Source organism: Pezoporus occidentalis, unplaced genomic scaffold (assembly GCF_034315485.1).
Source record: "Pezoporus occidentalis ecotype Australia unplaced genomic scaffold, CSIRO_AGI_Poc_V1 ctg4, whole genome shotgun sequence".
NCBI classification, from domain to species: domain Eukaryota; kingdom Metazoa; phylum Chordata; class Aves; order Psittaciformes; family Psittacidae; genus Pezoporus; species Pezoporus occidentalis.
In genome coordinates, this window is record NW_026915724.1 from 13,305,054 (window position 1) to 13,329,080 (window position 24,027).

Below are 24,027 nucleotides of genomic sequence, written 5' to 3' on the forward strand. Positions count from 1 at the left end.
TTAGTTTAGCTGGCAGAAGACTGAAAAGGGGGATTTTTATTTCTCATAAATATTGCAGTCTATTTCATATAACTCTGGCTACTACTCCTATATATGCATCCACCATCTTCTATTTGTATCAGCTAAACTTTGCCAGCCATTAGTTCTAACTATTAGTACGCAAATGACTTCCATGGGTTAGTTGCCTGTTGTATGAAATAAAGCACTTGTTTGTTATTAAAGTTGCTGCTCTTCATGTTTAATTTAGTTCTGGTAGACTAAGAAGCCCCAATCCAGTAATTTTTCTTTAGATTTTTTTTTTTTTCTTTTTATGGTTCATGTAAATTTTGGTGCCCTTCTCTAGATTCTTTCCACAGCTTCTGAGGTAAACTGGCCATGCCTAATATTCAAGATGATGACTCAATACTATTTGTTTAATAAGTTTAGGCTAAGTCTGAGCTCTCAAAGGCCTTTCTTCATATGAAAGATGCTCCAGTCCCTTAATCCTCTCAGTGACCCTGCAGTCTCCAGTAGCTCCATCTCTCTGCTGGGGAGCCCAGAACTGGACAAGGTACTCTAGGTGTGGCTTTACCAGTGATGAGTTACACTGGATGGTCTAGCAACTCCCACCACGATGACATCCACTTGCCTCTTCTCTGACCATCATCCCTAAGACCTGAAACAAACTGTAATCCACCCTATAAAAGAGCTCCATACCCATATGCTGCTCCCTTTGAGGGAGCACTTCCCTTCTCAAGTGAAGCAAATTTTTGTCAATGGTTTTGGCATACATAAAAAAGAGAAAGAAAAACATGTGCAGAGAAAGGCACAGTATAATATTGGAGAGGATAAAAAAAGGGAGGGGAATGAATAGCAAAGAAGTTGGTAATTACCAAGTTTAATACAAAATGTTGATTTCAGGTCTTGAGAACACAGATGGTAGGAGTGTGGAAGAAGTAATACAGTTGGAAGCTACAGAACATTAAAAAAAAAACCAGGGCTTGCAAAACACCACAGAGACAAAAGGATAGCAACTGCTTCTTTGCCTGATGGTAAGGAACTTAAAGGCTTCTCTCAAACACAAAAAAATGCACACATTTGCATAACAGTACTATGACTGTGAAGAAAAACTTATCATTTCTTAAAGAGTTTCCATGTATATAAAGCCATGGAAAGCAGTTCTGAGTTTAAAGTAGGTAAGCTTCCAACAACACACAATCATTAGTACTTTTGTGCTTTTGTGACCACAAACCAGTTAAAACAGAGAAGTACACGAATGATAACACAGATACATGCATCACAAAGGAATACAGTAAACAGCAATACATGTATCTGACTTAAGATCTGCTCCCAGAACTACAAACTTAGCCACCCCAACTTCACTTTTTAGGTAGGTGACATGGTAAAATACCAGCTTACACTATGTCTCTCACAGCAATTCTGATGCAATACAACTTGAGTGCTAATGTTGACTCTCTCCTTTCCATGGGTCTCACCCTCTTGCAGTAGAGTATAACCTGACACAGAAAATATGGCTGTTTTATTTAGTCCTAAATTATGAATCCTTGTAAGAAAAAAATCTTGTCATTCTCAAGTGATCACTGACATAACATAAACAGTTCATCCTCGAATACAAAACAAAAAGACAGATTCTGGAAACAGATGGTGAAAGTAATTCTGAGTATTACTTTAGTTCTTTAAAAAATAACCAGATTAAACTTAGAAGTAAAACATAAAATGACAGAAAACACCTACTACTAGAGGAATAATTGCTTCACGAAAGAGGAGAAAACTAATAAGATTCTTTAAAGGAAAGAAACAAAGACCTTTTCCATCTTCACTAAAGTGGGAAATATGCCAAGTAAGACTGAAGAATTGCATACATATGTTTTCAAAATGAAATATGACTTGTTAATTTTGACCTTGTCTAAATCAAGAAGACAAGTGGGATAGCTATATTCATTCCAGTACACTGTAGTGTCAAAAAAGACAATAGAATCCAATCTGGTTGAGCTCAGATGCACGAAATTAAATGAAGAATTTAAGGAGAATAATAAATGTAGCAAAACTAAAAGATAAAGCGTGTTTTAAAATGAAGCAAAACCCAAGTAAAATAGAAGGAAAACCAGAATGAAGCAAACAATACTTTCTAACTATATTCAAATTGTAGAAATTACAATTAGTACTTATTTTTCTATGACATCCTTTACACAACTACCAAACCCAAGTATATGAGACCACATAACAAAGAGCAAGCATTTTTAAAGGTACTAGAAGATGCATATAAGCCTGGAAAAAGAAAGGAGAAATAGAAAAACATACATAGATGGTGACTGAGGCAAGCATGGATGAAACTTATTTAAAAAGAAGATAGTTGGAGACTTTGAGAAACTAAAACATTACATTAGTCAACAATGCTCACGTTGGGCAAGGTAGAGAAAAAAAAAAGATGCAAACAGCCAGGGTCTATACATCTAGCTATTGATAAAAATAAGATACATATGCCATTGACCCCAAGAAGCAGAAAGTGAAGGGATGTTACATGTCAACATCTAAAATAAGTCTGTAATTTCTGAGGAGTGTCATAAATGAAAGCCCTACACCAAATCCCTTTTCTCTAGGCATTAGAAGACATTGCTCTCCCATGCAAAATCAGCTGCTATGCCCTTAACACAAGAGAGAACAAGCTAAAGAAAAACTGAATTTAAATAATTCAAATACCAAAGTTATGAAATAACTACAAAAAAGACCGTCAACATCTTTTCCCCTTTTTTATTTAAGCAAAACAAAGTGTGTGGGGGATAGAAGAGAAAGAAAGGGTTGAGAGAGAGAGAGACTGCAGCAGAAGTACAGATGGTTCAGTTCTGCTTGCTCTTCTTTTCGCTGCACCTGCATCCAACATCCTGTTTCTTTAAGTCTTTAGCTGTCTTCAGATTCAGAACTGTAAGGAATGTTCTGTTCTCAACCCAGTTCCAGTGGCAACACTGGTGGAACTACAGACCAATTCATATAACTAAATTACTAGCACTTTTCAAGGAAGAAACAGTTGAAACACTATACACTGCAGTAGTGCATCGTTATCAGACACATAACCTGAAGCATCTCAGACCGTTGCGCCCATATATATGTTACCATTTATGTTCACATATAAATTATTCTCTCACAGTTCCTAGCATAGTCTTTCAAAAGGACACTTGCGCAAATACTTTCCCATTGGAAAGGAGGTGTTTTATAAGTTCCTGTCTCTTTTTCAAGTACTAATAATTTTGTTAAATGTAAATTGTTGGAAGGGAGGAGATGGGAACAAAGCTTCACTAGTTCGCATCAGAACGAGAACCTCAAGCACTGCACTCCTCACACACCAGAAGGACTTATGGAAAAGGTTGATGCAGAAAGTGCTGTGACTCTTGTATTTTCAGCTTTCACTGGGCACGGCACAATGTCTTGCAAGATGCTCTGAGTTGAGCCTTGCTACAGACAAAAGCAATGACAGTAGTTCCACTAACAGCTCCACAAAGCTTGCTCATAAAGGTGAGACATGCTTGAAGTGTGATGAGAGCTTGTAGATAGGGCTTTAGAAATAAAACAAGAACTTCCACAACATGGATGCAGCATAGTGGAAAACACTGATTCATACTTCTGAAATACAATGATGAAGCCTGCAAATATACAAAAAACATGTCATCTAATAAAAAATGTAAATCTTCCTGTTCATATACGCAGAAGTACTGAGAAGGACCTCTAAGGATTATTGTAAAAGAGGAAACAAGAATTCCATTACCACACCAATCAGAGCAGTGAAATTGCAATGCAACTGCGGTGAGCCTTACTGGATTCCACTAGGGAAGCTACAAGAATATTCCTGTAGCTAAAGCCAACAAGGATTTTGAAGTAAAATTTTTCAGCTTTCAACTCATGTAAAGCAAAACTGATGTTTGTTGTTAATACACGACTGTGAAATGTGCAGATACACCATCCATACATCTGCATTGGGTAAAAGATGTATTAATTTGCCACACAAGGACAAAGGGGCCAGACGGGGCTAGGAATCTCTCTGAACACCCCTGGATAGCTGAGGTCAGGAATCAGAGCTCCAGATTCTTATTGAAAAGGCAGCTTAAATGCTTTGGAATTTCTTCATCCATCTAGTATGCAATATACTTATATTAAAACTACCCTAATAAAGCTGTACACATAAAGCACATTACAACAGTGCCATGCTATTCACATTAACCAATAAATCAAAGAAAAAATATCAGTTAAAGGAAGAAATGCGAAATAAAATGACCTTCAATTACTACACACACAGGGGTGCCAATTTTACAGCTTTTTAAATATGTTTAGGTGTATAAGCCATCTTACATTTAACCTTCTATTGCAAATGTTCTCCTCTGAACTAAGTCCTTTTGTCATAACCCGACAACTATTTTGGTGTAAAAAAAAACATTTACAGGAACATAATAATAAATATTTGAAAGCTACTGGTGATAAAGAATTGAAAAGGACAGCTAAAAGGTTGCAGTATTAGCAGAAAAGAGAGCTAAGTAATATAAGGGTACCATTTAACTCCTACTACACATAATTCCATGGAGAGAAATGTAAAACAAACCTGGGAGAAAATAATACAAACAGGATTAATTTCTGCAGTTTGATGTTTTATAAAGAAAATGCTGAAATTCCAATGGCAAATATAATCTCAAGTACTGATAAAGTTAAGAAAGCAAACAAGATGTTTACACTGCTACAAGGAAGGAACTGTGAAAATAAAACTTTGCTTACTCTTTTTTAATATAAAACTAATATAAAGTAAGATAGATACTAAACAGTATTTCTATTATTCTTTTGATTACAAAGAATCAAATAAATACTAAGTGTCAGAATGGCAGACACCAGACCTCTCTCCTTGTCTTTACATGCCTAACAATTTTGTGTACTGCTCCTTACCCACTCCACTGCAGAACTTTAACTGATGTGCCCGGGAGTAGGAGTAATTTGTGCACAATGAAAACAATGGTTACCTCTTGTTATCACTGCTCAAATAGTATGAACAGAAATTAAGCTGATTCATACTACATGAAAACAAAGAGGTTCTTAAATAGAAATCTGTAGACAACCTCCTCACAATTACTTCTAACTACCTTAAACAGAACTGAGAAAATCACTAACTGACAGCAACCTGTGCCCTTTTCCAACATGAGGTGAGAGGGAATCCTTTCAAGGTGATATAGTTAACCTGGAAGTGCTAGCATCTATGTAAATAGAACAGACCAAGACATAAACACAGAACCTACTCTGACCTTGAAGTGACAAGTTGCTGTAATGTTGTTACATAGCAATAATACTGGCACTGACCCAAGAAACAGTTATTATTTTGGAATTCACTGATTTAGAAATTAAAAGAAAGAGATTAAGGTGGGTTTTGACCCATTTTAGAGTTTTTTGATTTGTAAGTCATGGCTTTCTTTGTAGCAGATTGGTTTACTATAAGCATGAAATATTCACAGGCACTTCTGCAATACTACATGGCTTAAGTATTTCCATAAGAGTTTTTAAGTTTTGAATTTTGAATTTAAGTAACTACCTCAACTATCTATAAAATGTAGATTGTTTCAGAGAATAAAATAAAGGATTGCTAAATTTACTTCATTAAACAAGTAAAGCTAAGAACTGATAATTTTTACTAGGATATCTTCTACTGTTTTAAATGCTCTTCATGAGTAGGTTCTGTCAGACAAAATAACATTGCAACCTAATACACAGGTCTGAGGAGCCTCTGAGATCCTTCATGGGTGTTTTTGCAGAAGGAAATTCTCATCCTATGTGAAAGGGCAGGGCAGGTGCAAACCAGAAGAGGCTCAGAAGAACCCAGCATTATCAGAAGAGAAAATACAGAACAAGGGGTTAAATCCTCAAAGATCAGAAAGTTGTTAAGCATTTCTAGAGTCTGTGAAGACATTTTGTTTTCAGAGCATTCAGGAAAGAACATTTTGTTTAGCTCTCTAAGCATAAGTAAAATCACTTAAGCTTTCTGCTACTGTTCAGATGAGGCAGCACTTCTTGGAAGCTTACTAACTACACGGATGTATTTCCCTTCCTTTTGCTTATACCCCAGTGTTAACAGCAGGAATTTGACTCCCTAGTAATAACAAGGAAAGCTGGTATAAACAAGTATCAGCTGCCATTCCTTTTCAGGATCCTGTCATACAGACGTGTTACTCATCCTTGCACAACAGAAGTTGTGTAATTAATATTTAAAGAGACACTGATGCAGTATAGCAATCTAGGTACACTGAAAAACTTCCTGCTTTGAAGATGAGTATTTGCTGAGAGGTGGTCAGGAAGGCTTCTGTTACATGTAATTATCAGCTTGATGTATTAATATTAGAAGCAGGTATTCTTTGATGAAAATTCAATTGTTCTTCAGCTGTAGAATGTTCTAATTAGAGCTGAAAAGAAAAATACTTTGTTGGGATTTGTGACAACTGAAATCTTTTGTGCAGAGAGTTTGCTTTCTATATAATTTCTATATCTACATGCTTTCTTATTGCCAGCTCAGTCATCTAGGTCTTGTGGGGGATCACCCAACAGGCTTCTGTATCAGCTGAGCTTCAAAGTTTGTAAGCATTTGATTCCCTATAGATTAACAAAGAGCTGAAAATCTGGATGTTCAAATTTCAGATACAAAATTCTCAGTATCCAGGGACGCAGTGTTTTGGAGCAGCATGCTAAGCAGACCTGTCTGGACATGGCTGCTTCTTTGAACAATGTCCACATACTATTTTGCTGTGAACCCAAATGAAAGCAAATCACTGATAAAACATATCTACCATAACTGCCAACTTGCTCCAATTTCTTTCGTAAGCATTCTGAATATAGAAAATTACACACTGACCTCATTATTAGTGAAATAAAGTTAAAACTAATATAAAAGCTGAAATCAATTTCAAGTGTGAAAAACTGATGATACAACTTACCTTTTCCTAAGGAAAAAAAAAAGTAATGATCCTGCACTTCTCTTTTGACAAAAATCTAGCTGGAGTAAGAAAAAGGACAGCATCAACAACAGAGCTGTTCTCAATCTATTCTGGGACATCTTTCTTACGGCCCTTTGTTCCATAAGCGACTCTCATGGCTCCTGTTCCATAAGGGGCTCCCATGGCTGCCTAATAACCACCATAAAATTTGAACACTATCCCATATGCCAAGAAAAAAAAAAAAAAAAAATCCTAAAACATATTCCATGAGGCTTCTGACTTGGCCCTGAACTTTTTAAAAACATATTAGACTAGCCAGCGTTGAGAGGGAAATAACTTATTTATAATAAACACTTGCACACACACACACAAAGAAGGAAGACCTCAACTTCCTTCACTAATGGTTTCTAAAAATGCTTATTCAAAGCGGCATATGCATGACAAGTTTCAGCTCAGTACGATTTAAGGAGGAGGAGTTATACCACCCAGGAAAACGGTGTTTATGACAGAAATGACAAAGAATCATTCATCATAGGGTTTTCCTATGTGGAGCAGTAATAAAGCCTAAATGAGACTGCACTTCGTTAGTAATTTATTTCACAGATCACTTTATATATACAAATAGCATAACTCTATTACATTTTTATAGTGCCATTTATTACAGTGCTTCACATACTATATCCACATGACAACACAGACATACAGTTTTCTCTGGGGAAGACAGCAGCAGACAACCGCAGAGCAGCACACAGGTAGGAAACACTTTGGAGCCAGAAGAGCAGGAGTAGGAATTCTCAGGCAAAACAAGAAAAGGCCAATATAAAAAAACCTTAACCCTTAGAGATGGGCAGCTAAATCAAAGAATAGTTTTACACCATTTTTGCTTGTCTGTTAATTTAGAAAGTAGAAATAAAAGAGGAACGCTGAACAACATTGTTTTGCCCAGTTGGAGTGACCAACACAAGAGACTCCCTGGCTGGAATTCTCTCTCCCTCTCACTTGATCCTCGAGCACTACACTGGCATTTTCCACTTGCCACATGAAGGAAGAGTATCAGTTCAATTTTTTTCCATCAGCCTGTATCAGGGATGCTACCCTTTAGGCATAGCAAAGAACATATTCTCAGATATCAAGAAAGGGATGCAATTCTTTCTCTACTGAGACTTCCACAAAGTGAGTATTCAAGACTATTTCACTCCCAATATAAAACAACCCCCAAACTATCACACTTAGAGCCCAAACATTTCCATTAACCTTCCAGAAATGGAGACTCCTGCCTTCCAAACACACATTAAAATATTGTATGGTATCCACCCCCACAGAACGCTGTGAGAAGATGACAAGACATAAGGACACCTGTAAATGTCTCATAGCACATGCTCTTTTGCGACTAGTTTATTTATGAAGTAAATGTACAAATATGTAGTGTTTGGCATTTGAAATAATACCTGCAATTTATGCGTTGTGCGAGTGCTTTCTGAAATAAATATTAAAAAGAAATGCATTGCTTTTAACTACTGAGGTGTGATTAAATTCAACAAATATTCTCTTGATTTCTTTGCCAAAAACTCTGCTGTAGGGACCCTGATAAGAAGTTAAATGAATTGACAGTTCCAGAACTTCCATTTCTAAAAATAAATTTTAAAGTGTGAAACTTCTTAATAAGGCCCTGCCCCTGAAATATAATTCATGAACACTGGGATCTTCAGTGGTTGGAGAGAAAACATAATTTTACCTCACAGATTTTATTTTTTTAATCTCTTCTGGTCAATTAGCTGGAAATAAAAAGAAAAATCAAAACACTTGCTGGGCACTAAGTTGAACTCTGTTTTACAGTAGGGAAAAGGTTTCTTTTAAAATTTGTAAATACCGAATCTGACTGCCTTGTGGGAGCCTGAGAACAAATAAATTTACATTGCTTCTCCTTATGGCTGTGGCTTAATGCTCTTTTACAAATGTTCCATTACCAAAGTGCGTAATTTTAGTCCACAACATAGTGTCTAATTTGATAGGAGGCTGAGTACATCAATACATTTTTTCTTTCTCTTTTTTGTCTCATATTGCTTTCCCTTGTGTTACTGTGGTAGACACTAACTACTAACCGTTTAAGAAATGAAACCATGGCATTTAACGTAATGATTTAAGATGAAGGTTTTAATCAGTCATTTCAATGACTATTAAAGCTATTTAAGTTATTATAGAAGAAGAGGGATACTGACCATCTGCAAAAAAAAAAAAAAAGTGAAGTTTATTTGGGTCACTTAATGTGTCAGAATTCAGTACATGAGTATTCCCCATTGAAATTGGTAAGATTGTTTAAATCTGGAAGTCAGGCACGTGAGTAAATGATATTGGTCTGGGCTCTTTTTGCTATTTTAACTGCTAAACATGATGGAAGGATTTTTTTCTTGCTCTAAGATGCCTGCAATCTGGCCAACAAATGCAGAAGGAATCAGACATTGTAGGAAACAACATGAAATTGAACTTTTATTTTCCACGCAGTTACTCCCCAAATCATTCTCCTCAACAGAACTGATTAACAAGTCTTACAAGCCTGCAGCTGCGATGTCTGAACAAGAACTTCCTTACAAAAGGTGTGAATGAATGGATTCAGTGCACTGGAGCCAAGCAGATGCATACATAGGCACGTGTAAAATCTGAGGGGAGAAGAAACTAACAGAACTAATATTGACCTGGACACTGCTGGCAGAATGCCCAGGAAGATTGCAGATGAAAAGAGAATCAACGTAAATAAAGTCTTGAAGATGAGAAGTTTACCTTCAAAAACATAGGTAGGAAAGCTGATTAAGAGATTTGGCAAGTTCAAAAGATCTGCTGGCTAGTTTCCATTTAGACAAATCAGGAACTTGCAGTTTCCAGAAAGAAAGGAAGCAGGAGCTGGTTGACACTTAGATAAAAAATGTAGTCATCCCACATCTAACAGTTCTACCTCAGAAAGTATGGAAAACTTCTTTCCTGTAACAATTCCTTGTCAATCAGATCAGCCTATGCATATACACTGTAAAAAAAATCTCATTAAAGGAAAAAATATTGCATTATGCTACTTACCTGCCTGTCTACTTCTGGAAGCAAAAGCAGGAGGTATTGTTGAAAATGCTGAGGTAAAGAAGCAAAGGTGTGTTTATTTATTAAAGCCCTCAGGTTAGTGTTCACTAGAATAGATCCTGGTGTTTCTATGTCAATATCCTCAGCTTTGGTCCATTTCAAATGTCCTGGAGTAAATAAACAGAAATAACTTTAAACATAAAAAAAAAAAAAGAAGAGAATAAGAACAAGTCTTCTTTCTATGTTTTTAGTTTTATTTTATAATACAGTAAGCTCCAGAGAAACAGTACTGTGAAAAGGGTAGCACAGCCTTTTCTAGGTGTATTACCAGCTTCTATTTTCCCTGTATTTGTCTCTTAAGCTCTAACAGGACCCATGTTCCAGTCAATATCACAGATGACATGTTCTTACTTCCAGCTCAAGACACCAACTCAACTCAGAAGCAGCAGAAAATTTCCATCATGATATCAAGCAATTATAAACATCTACTTCCAAGTAAAAGGCTGCTTGATGAGTTTCATGTGAATCAGTCATTACAGAAAGCTTCTCTTTTGCCATGCAGTGCACTATGGCCTATGTAACTTGTCCAACAGTGTTGGCTAAAAACTACAGTGTTGGCTAAAACTAAAAGCCAACAGTGTTGGCTAAAACTAAAATAGTGATTATAGAGATGAGATTATTTAATGTGTTAAATGAGTACCTGAAAACATGAATTTTTCAGAATTATCTTAAGAACCTATGATCTCAAATGATCAGCACACAGAAGGCAGCAGCAGGAATTATCAGAGGTTTAGAAAACAAGGTTGTGAGGAAAAATGAAAACCTGGGAATAAGTAAGATAAAGACTCAGCAGAGAGAAGGGGAAATACATAAATGGTTGATGCAAAATGGTAAGGGACACTGTCTTCTTACTGTCCACACCAAATAGCAACCTAACTCTTGCACAGTAAGAAATATTTCTGAAGATACTGGGAAAAGACAGCTTTCAACCACCAAAGACAAAGAGACACTGGATTAGATGCATAGGAGGGCAATACAGTCTCCATCAGTGGAAATCTTCAAGAATATGTTAGACAAATACCTCTCGGGAATGACTGATGTATGACTGATTGCCCTATGACTGATGAAAGAAACAGATGACCACTGGAGGCTCCTTGTGGTCTCATTTTGCTATTGTTTCTAGGATAAAATTTAAAAGGTACCTTTTAAAGGTCCTTAAAGTGCAGTTACTGCTACCTGCTTCAGGGTATATACCTACTGCTATAATTCTATTTTCCTCTCAGTCTTAACATATTATGATACTCAATATGTAAATGGAAGAAGTGGGCAGCTCAGATGGCTCGACAAACTCAAAGCTTCTAACCTTTCCCAGGAAACTTCTCCAGATTTTGTACTTTCAAAAATTTTAAAGATGCTACGAAAGGGGTGACATTATTTTATAACTAAGTAATACACAAACTCCATCTGAATCTCTAAAAAAAGCAATTGAAAAGATTATTCCAATGCTATGAGCAATGATGGCATTTTGCATTTACATAGGACCTCTCCACAAGCATTGCAACTGACATGTTAAAAAGAAAAAACATATTTTACAAATGGATGAATTTTGGCAAAATGATTATTAGGAACTTCTCAAATGCTACAAACTACTTAACAGTAACACCAATAAAATTCATGCAATTATGCATTAGCTTTCTTGCAAGGCCTACAATAGGCTCCCCAGAAAGACTCTAACATCACCCACAAAACGTACAAAGGTAAGAAAATGCAGATTTGTAAATTCCAAAAGCTTCCCTTCAGCCACAGCCTCCCACAAACATTCTTGCAATTTCCTTTTACTTTACAGCAGACAATACTAACTGAATAAGACAAGGATTACGTTGCACTCAGCACAAGATAACCTTTTCCAACACATATTTCCAGCATACTGTACTTCAGTACAGCAAAGACTCCATTACAAACAAATGAATGCCCTGGTTTAAAGGACATTTGTATGGAAGAAGTGCTCATTTTCATGAATGCATCACAATAAACTGTCCTTACCATCTGTTCCACCCACTAAATATAAATGCAAAAAGAAAACAGTTCCCCAAGCGTAACACAAGTAGTATGATGTATCTGATTTTAATGTCTGTATGTATATGCTTTTCTTTAATCAATACAGAATGCACATCCCCATCTCCTAAGTGACTTAAAACTGGAGTAACATTTTCCCCAGCTAATGTTTCATATCCTAGGGAAAGACATACACATACAGATGATCCAAACTAAAACAAGACAAATGACTACAAAATCAGTAATGTCCTTCAGTGGCAGATATTTTAATAGTGTAAAAAGCCAAGACAGTATCAGAAAGTCAAACCCAATTCTGTGTGACTGGGTCACATATTTTCTGATTTATATAAAATACTACTGCTCACAGGCTGCTATGGGGGTTTTATCAACTTTTGGAAGAAATATGTGTCTTATTCCTAGCATGATAGGCCAGTAACGAACCGTGGATGCCCAGGATAGGCATACTTCAAAAAATAACCCAAAACTGTTCAGAAGAACCACAAATTCTCCCCCCTCACCCTTGCTATGGCTAGTTTAGGACCTTTAATGAAGCCCTCAAGTTTGTACTCAGGTTTAGCGAAGTATTTTGGAGTAGCATGGAAAGCAGTATTTCTGTGGAATACAAGAATATGCCACTACTTCAAAGCTAGTAACTCTGGGAGAAGTTTATGACAAAACATATGACAATGGGTTTTACATCATTTTCCACAAACACATTTTGAATCCTTATAGAGCTGCAAACCAGAGTTTGGGAGGATCACTGCCCAGATCAGAAATAGAACCTCAAAGATGAGAGAGAAACTCAAGCTTACAGCTTCTTGGAAGAGATTAGTCTCCAGCACAGAGAATTAACTATGAAAAGGTTGGAAGCACTATGGTTCTACACTGAAGTATAAAAAGCAAAATAGGAAAAGGATAGAAATCACATAGTTGGCAGAATCAGTTAACTAAACGGGGGAAAAAATCATCATATTTAATGGGAGCTCAGAAAGTCTACCAGTCACAACATACAGTGAATATCGGGCAGATCAGCAGTTTCAGACAATCAAACAGTGTCTGGAACTGAATTGTGCATTATATAGGACACTGAACCTATTCTCAAAAATGTTCAACAACTGTTGTATTAGTATCCCAAGAAATATGTGTCATAAGAGAAACATTTCAGTAGGTATGAGAACAGAAACCATTAAAATTGATACACAGTTCCTCACATTCCAAGCATGGTGTCCCAGAAGGCCAGAGGATTTTTTCTGAAGTCTACAAAACAATTTAATAAATTCACTCTCCATTTGGTACCATCAGATAAAAATTGATGAAATATCTGAGGCTGGGGAGGAACGTATACATCAAATTACATATTTTAGCCTTCATTAAGTTCATTAAGGTACAGGAAATCATCTGAAATTGAACATATCTTTGTATAGCAAAAGTTGTAACACTGAAGGAGTATTTTTGGGTTTGAATAATGCCATTGGGTGAACATGAAGGACTAGCTATCCCTCTAAGAGACTGATCAATAATCTGCAGAGAGAACATACAGGAAACCAAAATGCACTTTCATGGAAGGCTGTGATCCAATAATGATTGCAGGATACGGTTCACCAGGAACTGCCAATAGCATATTTAACAACCAAGCTATGCCATTTATGAAGTAAAATACTTTCAAGGTATTTTACAGGATAGTTACACATAAAAATAGAACAAGGTCTGATCATTAATAAAGAAGAACAATCTTATCACCATGAAGACAGATGGATGGATGATCCAGCCACTATAAAAAGCTTGTTTGCTAACTTTTCCAATATGGCCATGTTGCAAAATGCTCCTGTAAATGATTCAGTAGTCTGCTGAATGCAAGCAGTCCTTTGTAAAGATAAAGAAACAGTTATGCAATTATTCTACTTTACTTTAGCTGAGACAAGAGTCTTAGTGAACACTACATTATCTTCTCCTTAGGGAACATTTCCAATTATATTTCCTGCAGAGCGGGAAAATCTGCCTATCACATGAAGCTACTGAGAATTTACTCTTATCATCTCTTCAGAGAAAATTCTTCATTAATTACAGATCATCATCCATGAATCTTGCTAAAAAACACAGAAAATAAACCCAGAAACTCTATCTACCACTTCAAGAGATGTAGTTTCAAAATAATTAAGGATCCAACCGAAGAAACAAAGGAAGAGAATCAACCAAAAATTATATGTCAAATCTCTATATGTCATGGAGTAACAGAAATGAAGAAAAGAAGGTAAACTTCTAATAGGGCAGGTATGTGAGCAAATATGCTATTGACTTTGGGAATAAATACATATTAGGCTGCAAGCAAATTTAACAGGAAGAAAGAGTACATGTGCCCCCATCCCCCAGAAAATCCTGATGCAGCAATCAGAAGCTAATCGCTAAATGTCCTCTCTGTCTGCAGTTGCTTAGGTCTGCCAACCTTTAAGAAGCAACTATAGAAAAGCATTCTGGGGTGGGGGGGAGAAAAATTGCCCATGGATCTTCCAGGCAGCCAGAAAGATGATTTCTTGAGAAAGGGTCAGCTGCACAGATAAACCAGAAAAATAAAACTTCTAGGGAAAACACAGTGTTTAGAAAAATGTCAGCATTACAATAACAAGCAAGGTAATTATTTCACTCCTACTCACCTAAACCAGATTTTTTTAACCTCTTTAAGTGCTGGCTGGTTTGTTTTCCTGTTGGAGACTTCTGCCCATGTTTCATCTCTTTATCAGAACCATCTGCTTCACCATTTTTAGATTCAGATCCTTAGGAAAAAATAAAACCCGCCAAATGTGATACTGATGCACGTGTACCAACAATCCCCCCAGCACCCCCTAAGAAAATAGGATTTTAAAAAAATCGACATCTATTTGCTGAAAGGCAATACACTTTTTTCTGGTTACAGTATGAATCCTCATCATCAGAGGAAATGGAAGTAAAAGCTCAATAAATCAATTAAGTGCTGAAAACTAAAGTTTACTGAACACTGCAGACAATAAAAATGTTCATTTATCTAATAAAAATAAAATTTTCCTATAATGCCTAAGGGATATCTTTAAAAATATTTTAACCACAATTTATGGGGCAGTGAAGTAATATAAAGGTGGAAAAAGGTCATTTCTTTGTGAAGAAACATTTATAGAAGAATATACCTGGATATATAGATATACCTGGAAATAAAATTGTCAATTTGTGTTAAACATAGCCATAGAAATCTCTTAAAATGAAGCAACTTAACCACCAGAACTAAAGGTCAAGGTTATGCTGCAGTGATAAGCATACTACCAGAAGAAAAGCTAACAAAAGGATCTGAGTATTGCAATGCAGAATTGAGACACAAATTCATATTCACAGAGAAGCTTGTCTTTTTTCCCCACCTCCCCTTTTTGAGACACTGAATACCAGCATGTGGTGCTCCATCAGAGTTCCAGTGCCAAACAAAATGTTACTTTGCATTACTTTACAGCTGCTATTATCAATTGTCATTTAATTGCATGCCTTACATTCTGTATTAAAGCAAAATCTCTACCCTTCAGACACCAGATTTGATGAGGAAATATAGACGTTAAATAAAGCCACCAAGTGGAAACATTATTTCAGCAGATCCAAATTCTGTGCGCTACACAGCTGATTCAGAGGAATGCTGTGTACCTCCAGCTGATCTTGCAAAAGGTCCTTTAGCTATTTACCTGAAGGAGAATCCGACTGCTCGTCAGACACCTTTAATGGTGTCAAAACAACACGAGGAACAGTCTTGTTTACCATCATTGAGACTCCATTTCTTCTTTTCTGCTGTTGTCTTAAAGCCTACAAAAATGATAACAAAATGTAAAATGTAACAAAAAATAATGCTTATAAGCGAATAACATGAGACATTTCTATACCATTAAACTGAATCTCTTACAATAAGCACGATTTACATAGCTACTGACTTGCCAGAATTCATACTTGTTCCCTTTATGTCATTTTCCTTTTAAATATAAAATCAGGCTTTTTTTTTTTTTTATAAAGAGAAAGAAGATGCACCTTATTTTCCAATCATTTTGACAATAAAGAAGCACATATAACTATTTGCTCTACCTTAGCAGTACAACATGATAACCCATGGAATGTGAAACTAAGGCTTCTAAGTAAAGAAAATGTAAAATAAATGTTTCAAAACCAGAATAAAAATATATATGTCTGCACATCTCTCGCAGGTGCATCCTCTCAGTATACTGCTCAGTCAATCAAGTTAACACAGAGTGTCATCAGTATGTACAGCATGTAAGGACTACAGTATTGATGCACTCACTCAGCCGTGAGTAGTGCTGCACAAAATCACTGAACATGGCAGGAATCATTTATTTTCGTGAAGGGAATCAGTCCTAATCTTGGAAACCTTGCAGCACTTGGCTTCTGTCTGCTTGACTTTGGGCATTAACCTTCAGAACACGAACATGATGGTGTTCTGGCAAATCTGGGGAAAAATGATACAAGAATAAATCTCTACAAATGGAAGTGCTTTGTGTTTCATAAATGGATCAAATACAGGGTTGATAATGTAATGCCAAATATTTAAAGATTAGAAATAGCAAATACCTGTCAGGCTGTTTTATACAAAAAATGTTATCTGATTCCAAAGATTTTAAAACGTACAGATATGAACACCTGCCAATTAATAGCTCTCCAAGCATTACAATTCTGGAATTAATCAGAATGGGCTGGGCTTAATACAGATCTCTCCTACCCTTCTGTCTGCTTTTCTTCAATATTACAGTGCACACTCTTTTTGTAACTGTGATTTGTATTATGATCTAGAGAAGGATTTATTAAAGTAATACTATAGCAACAAGGGACATATTTTATATGAATTATCCCTGTAGGTTTATGAACACGAATGACTGATGCCTTGTAAGGTTTAGGTCTGTAACTTCAATTAATCTGTAATATCTTGCCAAAATGTTCACATAGCTAAATAATAAAAAAAAACTCTCTGAAAATAAAATCGATGTCACTCTATTGCTCTAAATAACACACTACACAACATAAAATACACAAAGCCACACAAAAGCTATTTCATTGATTGACCTTTTTTATAGCACACTTCTTAAAAGACACATAAGCGCGCTGCAATAAAAAGCAAATTAGAACACTTGAAATTGAACAAAGAGAGGAAGCTGGTCAAATCTGCACTGAACCAAGGAAACAAGCAGAAAGCCACAAAGAACAGCATGTATGAAACAGAAAATTTCTACTGGTATTGAGCAAGTACAGCCAGACTTGTGGACAGAAAATACAAAAATTTCTCAAAAATTCCCCAAAATGCCAAAAATGACCCTCAGTGCACAGCCCTGCCAAGCCAACCAAGTGGTCCTTATTAATATAGTAACACAACTTAGACAGTAACAGATAGTCCAGTAAAAATTAACTGAAAAGACAGCCAACTTCTGTGCCAACAGCATACCAGTATAACCACAACCCAAACTTTGTATTATTGTGCCCCACAGCCTCATTTGCCTGATGAGCAAAGAGAAGAAATATCCATCCTCAGTGTCATACCCTAGACAAGGAGGAAGAGCCCAAACGATGTCCCATCTTTTCCTCTAGCCTGCTCTTGCCGTTTCAAGACAATTTACACCTCTTTACAACCATAGCCTTGTTGCCAGCATCCATAAGGAAATACCATTTTAATGATTTATACAGCCACTGTGACAAAGGTAGATTCATAGTTGATTTTCAATGCTTTAGATACAACTCCCACACATGACAGAAAGTAAGCAGCAGTGTATCCTCCATCAGTGACAGGTAGGAAGCATTTGTACACCTTAGGTGACACGTCAGTGTGTCAGAGTGAGAGCAGCCATACCCAGTCTTTGTCAGGCACACCACTTACCTTCTTTCATGACCTTCAAGGACGGCCACTTGTGGACCTTAAGCATACATTTTTGCAATTAATTTGGCACTTCCAAGAAGCACAGGCCACCCCATGCTCACAGAGCGTTACTGCAAGACAGCACAGTTCATCCCAGCACTGCCTTGACACTCAGAACCACAAGCAGCAGGGAATGCAGCTGGGAGCATGCAAGTGTTGCTACCAGAACTACTTACTTTTAGGCATAGTCCACTTCTGAGCTCCGGTAAGCACCCAAACATGTGAGGACCAAGCACAGATCTTACATACACCATTTCCCTTTGACACACATTTGCTTTTCAGGGTTTCCTTTCTCCTAACAGCCATTGTTTCACTGACAGTCCCTCCCCTATCTCCACCAGTTTCACAATGGAAGGAACTGATCACCATACAGGACACATAATTAACTTGGAAATCTGTATGGGATAACTCAAACTGACAGTAAAGCTACACACATGGACACCTGAAGGACAGGTTGTAGAATGAAAAAAAAAACCCAACCCAACCCAAAACCAAACAAAACCATGTGGAAATAAAAATCTAAATCAAAGTTTTAACACGGAGTGCCAATGAATTATACTGAGCCCAGAGAAGAAATTAATGATGTTCCCTATGCCTTTCTATCATAGAATCAGAATGGTTTTGATTGGAAGGGACCTTTGAGATCATGTAGTTCCAACTCTCCTGCCACAGGCAGGGACACCTTCCACTAGACCAGGTTCCTCAAAGGCCCATCTAACCTGGCCTTGAACCCTTCAGGGATGGAGGATACAAAAGTATCAAGTAAATAATCTAACATTTGATTTGCAGGGTAAAGAAATAGCTGAGATTTTGCTCAGTCATCCTGTTTACTGGGACTTAGTATTCCCAGCTACTCACAATGATTTAGTGTTAAATTCCTCTTTGAATTTAAGCTTCAAGATCTGAAATTTTGGATAGACAAGTCTTTGCAAGATAACACTAGAACCAGCCCAGCAGAGGGAAAAATTGCCGACTGACACCTAGGTACCAGTAAAGCCAACCACCAGAACAAGTTAAGTATAAACCAAGGGCACCCTGAGCAGCCCCTGCTAAGGATGAACGTATAACTTCTCTACACTTGGCCTGAGGGATATTAATTTTAAGAAACAAGACTACTGCAGGATAAGACAAGAATTTTGTATCCAAAGATTAATTCTACTTAGCTGGGAAATCAATGGGATTACTCAAAGTGAAACATGCACCAAAGGTTTTGCTATATTGAGCTCTTAGTGCATCAAGTTAATTTAGTGTTTTCCTAGCCATTATGACCAAATAAATCTCTAGGTTTGGCTCTTATGTTGAAGGGAATAAACACAAAGTAGATGAGTCAAATTTGTAACTGAGGAAAATGAGGAATTTTGTAACACATTCCAAAGAAAAATTGTTCCAAATCTCACTGCAGATACAGAAACAGTAACTAACACGAACTACATTGGCATCTTTTACCAACACAGCCTTTTGCATCTCATCCATTTTTAGAGATACACAATCTGCTAGCTGGGCTTCCTACAGATCTGCAAGAAAGAGCTGATGATTTTACCAAATGGTAAGATGTCATTTTTACTATGGAAAGCAAGAGAGAAACACATATAGCACATATAATGGCTTGCATAATGTATACTTTTCTTTAACAAGACACTATGTTTACATTTCAAATGTATTCAGTCACTTTGCACTAAATGCTTCAGTTAAAAAAGCTGCAAGTTGTAAATTCCTAGAACTGATCACTGTCGAAATATTCTGTAAAACATTACTACCATCCTATCTGTGCAGCACATAAATAAATAAAGAAAGAAAATTAAAGTTCACATGGGACACAAGTTAAACATTAAAAGCTCTCTTAAAATCACCACCAAAATATAGTACTTACATCCAGCCTTTCACAAGCAGGTTTGCAAAGGACATCTGTGAATCTCTCACACATAACGAGTATGGAGAATTCCCAATATTCTCATTCATAAAAATGAACCAGTGACCATCTGTTGAATAACACTGCTATGGTCATTATAAAGAGTTTGGCATAATTAATTTGTTTAATGAAATTATTTTTCTTGCCAAAATCTTTAAGTAACCTATCAATCCATTTTCATCCAAGAACCCAAAATAACATAAAAAATTGAGTACTGAACATACACAAACTCTGAACATAAATGGCAAAAGAAAAACACCACACAATTAACAGCAATCTTCTAATTCCAAGCAGTTTTTTATAAGGAGGTGACAAGAGCAAGTCTCCTCCTCTTTTTTGGGGAGTTTATGCTCCTGCTGGAGGAGAGCAGTGTGTTGGAGGTTTCATGAATGCCATTATCTGTTCTTAGGAATAATCATTTCATATTTAGTTGATCTTAACACAGGAAAGACTTCTTCACCAATGTGACAAAAGGGTTGACTCTCTTTACTAAAAACTAATAAAGTTGTCTTTGAAGTAGGAATCAAAGGAAATAATACCAACTAAAAGTTAACTGGAGAGAGGGGAAAAATGCATCCCCGAAAGAGCACCAAAAGCAAATTGTCAAGCTCTATGCTCTGGTTTTACTGGTACTTGGGATATGCTTTCATTATTTTTCTTTCCCACATCTTTTCAATTCAGAATGAAAATATGCAGCATAGAGATAAATCATTAATGCAGAAAACCATTTTCATTTGAGCTTAAATGCATGACATGCTGAGAATGTTAAAAATTAAGTTATTAACAACAAAGATATGTAACACTTGGTTGCATTAAGCGACATTGTCCCAGATTTCTGTTTGTTCCATAAATGTCAACTCTACATTCTGAAACTCCTATCATGAAAATAACCTTTAAAATTTCACACGTTATGGATCAGAAATGTAAAGCTATGGAATTCTTCTGTTCTGCCATGTGAAAAACACAAGCTATGATACACTGAGAAAACTCTATTGCACAAATTAAATAACTCTACATCATCGTCATGGCTCCCAAATTGGCAAAGATGAAACAGATTTATAGTTTATCACTGACTCACTTAACATTACCATAAAATACAGTCTTTGTCCTCTCTCTCACCCTCATTTTATTAGTAAAATTAAGACAGCCTTTAATTCCCATGTCTCTATTAAATTAAAATTTCTCAGTGGCAACCTTTTTCATGAATACACAGAGCAGTTAAAATAAAACAGTAAGCACCACAAATCATGAAGAATAAACACATTATTATTTCCAGGATGCCACTACTTCTTATATTAAACATATATTAAAGGCATGCAAACATAAGATTAAAACAGTAACAAAGATGTATTATGTAAACAGTTACAAAGCACGAAGTGCCATTTCCAAAGCATAGAGCAAATCAATTTACTTCCAACCAGACTTGTACATCAAACATAACAGTAATGGTGCCAAGTGTTCACAACCTCTCATTTGGAGATGAAGAGTAGTGGTAGAACACCAGGCTGGAAGTTTGGAGAACTAGGGCTTATTTCCAAACTCTGCTAATATCCCCACATATATTCTTGTTCCATGTCATCTTCTACCCTGTGACACATATCTGTATTTGGAACAAAAATAATTTCTTGCTGCTTATTTGTTCTTTAGGTCCCCATAGTGGTTTGGGTCTTTCTGCACAACTACAGTATACATTAATAACTGGACATTTATCTGTACATTGACCAACATTGAATTAAAATGCTTGGACATCTGTGGTGCAGAGACAGAGAGATGTGTGTATTCATGTAAAGTATCTGTACACCTGCAAGCCAGCACTATCTCCTATAGCATTACAATAATGCATTCACAGCTACAGTTGCTGCAGATCATGACAGACTGCAAAATAAACATTTTTATTGCTTTCCCAATCACAGAAACAAGAGAAGGACAAAAAAACGTGATGCATTCAACGTCTGTTCTGCCTTGCATGGGACTGGGAATGACAGTGGCATATGCATTAACTCAGTAACACTTCTTTCCAAAGAGTGTTTGTTGGTTTCTTTTTGTTTGTGCTTATTTTATTTTTGTATTGTTTTGGTTTCTTTTTTTTTTTTTTTTTTTAAGTATTAAATTAGTAATACCTATAATCTGAAAAGTGCTTTAAAGAGAAATCTGTTTCTTGGAACAACAAAACACATGAAGGTAAGGAAACAGTTTGTAGAAAACAGTTTAAAACCCAACAAAAATAAAGGTAGCAACAAAACAAAGATCACAAATAAAGAATACAAACCCCTTAGAGCAGTAATCAACATTTTCCATTAGGTCAAATTTGCAAAAATACTCTGCACAGGGTCCAAAGCACACAGTGGGGGCTTCAGGGCTGGACTGCCATTCTCCAGTTAAAAAAATCTTGTCATATTACCTCTCCGAGAATTTAAACTGCACCAGAGTAAGCAGTTAGAGTGTAATGCCTTTCTGCCAGACATCCTGTTTCAGCTTGGGTTCTACCACATGCCCACACACCCTGAGCTCACAGCCTTCTGGAGACCTACCCAACAGCTCCTGGAACAGCATTTGTAGATAGCTGCTTGTCAGCGTTTTGTAGGAGGCTTCCTAGAGCTGTTCCAACTCCTGCCTTTCCCTGAAAAAGCCAACCATTTCTAGGATGCACTTCAAAATCAAGACATGATTCATTTTCACCTGGGTATAATTTCCTGTTATAAACTATTCAAATCAAAAGCTGTTATTTTCATTTGGCCCAGAAGAAGATACTCAGACATCCACTGCCACTATATGGAAAAATTATGTAACATCAGTGGAAAAGCTTGAGTGGAGCTCCCATCTCCATGATGATATTTGTCATGAATAGAATAGCAATGACCAATTCACATTAAAGAGTTCCCCAGGTTACTTAAATAAAAACATTATCAGACAAGTGCAGTGCTTAGAACTAGGCCACTATCATCAGCTTGAATGTCTTAGACTTGGGACAAGTCTGTAGATGCAACCGCATCTACAGAAAAGAACAAAGAGCACTTTTGACCTATATTTGGGAAGGAGATTCCACCACATAGCAGTGGTAGGTTTAACCAAAGGTAATTTCTTGCGATGACATATTTTAAGTGAGGACACTATAGACAGGCAACTATACTTCAACACAGTACTGCTCTAATGTTGCTTTAAAATTCTTTTTGATTATTTCTCAGAGTAAGAAAATCTGGAAAATACATTTATTAAAACAGAAAACATGCAGGATCACTGCAAAAAGCATGCTATGCCAACAACCCCAAGGGAAAACCAAACAAGCAGAATGCCCCAGCAACTGGGAGCTAGTTGTTAAAAAGTGGTACAAAAAGAATACAGGGACTGTGTGGATTCTTATCCCTTTTTTTCCATCACAGATAAGGGCCGAGGACCATAGGGATGACCCAGAAGAAAGTCTCATAAACACTGCCTTGTGTCTTACCAAAGCACTGTGTTGAGCAGCTGGTACATGCTGCCCGTGCATAGGGACCTTTAGAGGGACATACCGTGCAGCCTGCCTTCGGGCAATGCATGTACTCCCTGAAGAGCTCCTGCTGGAACTCTTGCTCTTCCAGCTTCTTTTCCCCATTATGCAGTCTCCCTGCCATAGTTTCTCTGTCCTCTTCCCTAGACTTGTCTTGGCAATCAGAAAATCAGTTTAGATTATCATCTTCGAACTTCCATTTTCTTGAATGCATTTTGTAAATTCCACTGTCCCTTCCCATGTCTCTCTAGAAGTCAAAATGCAACATGTTTTCCTTGCTTTCCATTTGTTGACAGGAAAATTTGTCAAGAATCATCACTTATGTTGCCAGACATCTGAACAAATGCTTCAGCTAGGGAGCCAGAATTCTCCAACTGTGGCCTTGGTAAATTTGTAGCATCTGAAATGAAACATAGGAAAATGGTTAGCAGAGACACTAAGAAACTGCAGTAAACTCTCTACACCAAGGAATTCAGTAGAGAAAAATATCTCTCAGTTCACAGTGGATTTTCAGAGTCTTTCAGGAAGACACCCTGTGCTCAAATTCTAAGTGATAAGGACATAATCATAACAATCTTCTCTGTCACCTTTGGTTCTTTGGGGGTGAGGAAGGACGAGGAGGACAGGCAAATATATC

At 36.8% G+C, this 24,027-nt stretch overlaps 1 protein-coding gene across 6 annotated transcripts in view; it reads right to left on the bottom strand.

Annotated features, from left to right (window-relative positions):
• The window catches only part of ASXL3 (ASXL transcriptional regulator 3), a 123,971-nt gene that overhangs the window by 28,665 nt on the left and 71,279 nt on the right, over positions 1-24,027 (bottom strand). For 4 of the 6 annotated variants that reach the window (XM_062633487.1, XM_062633488.1, XM_062633490.1 and 1 more), the window contains 3 exons: positions 15,770-15,887; positions 14,726-14,845; positions 10,023-10,186 (listed from right to left, as the gene is read on the bottom strand). In XM_062633487.1, the coding sequence (XP_062489471.1) occupies positions 10,023-10,186; positions 14,726-14,845; positions 15,770-15,887 (402 nt within the window). Of the gene's footprint in view, positions 1-10,022; positions 10,187-14,725; positions 14,846-15,769; positions 15,888-16,374; positions 17,068-23,412; positions 23,791-24,027 lie in introns of those variants that run through there. The other 2 variants (XM_062633491.1, XM_062633492.1) reach the window with 2 other exon arrangements.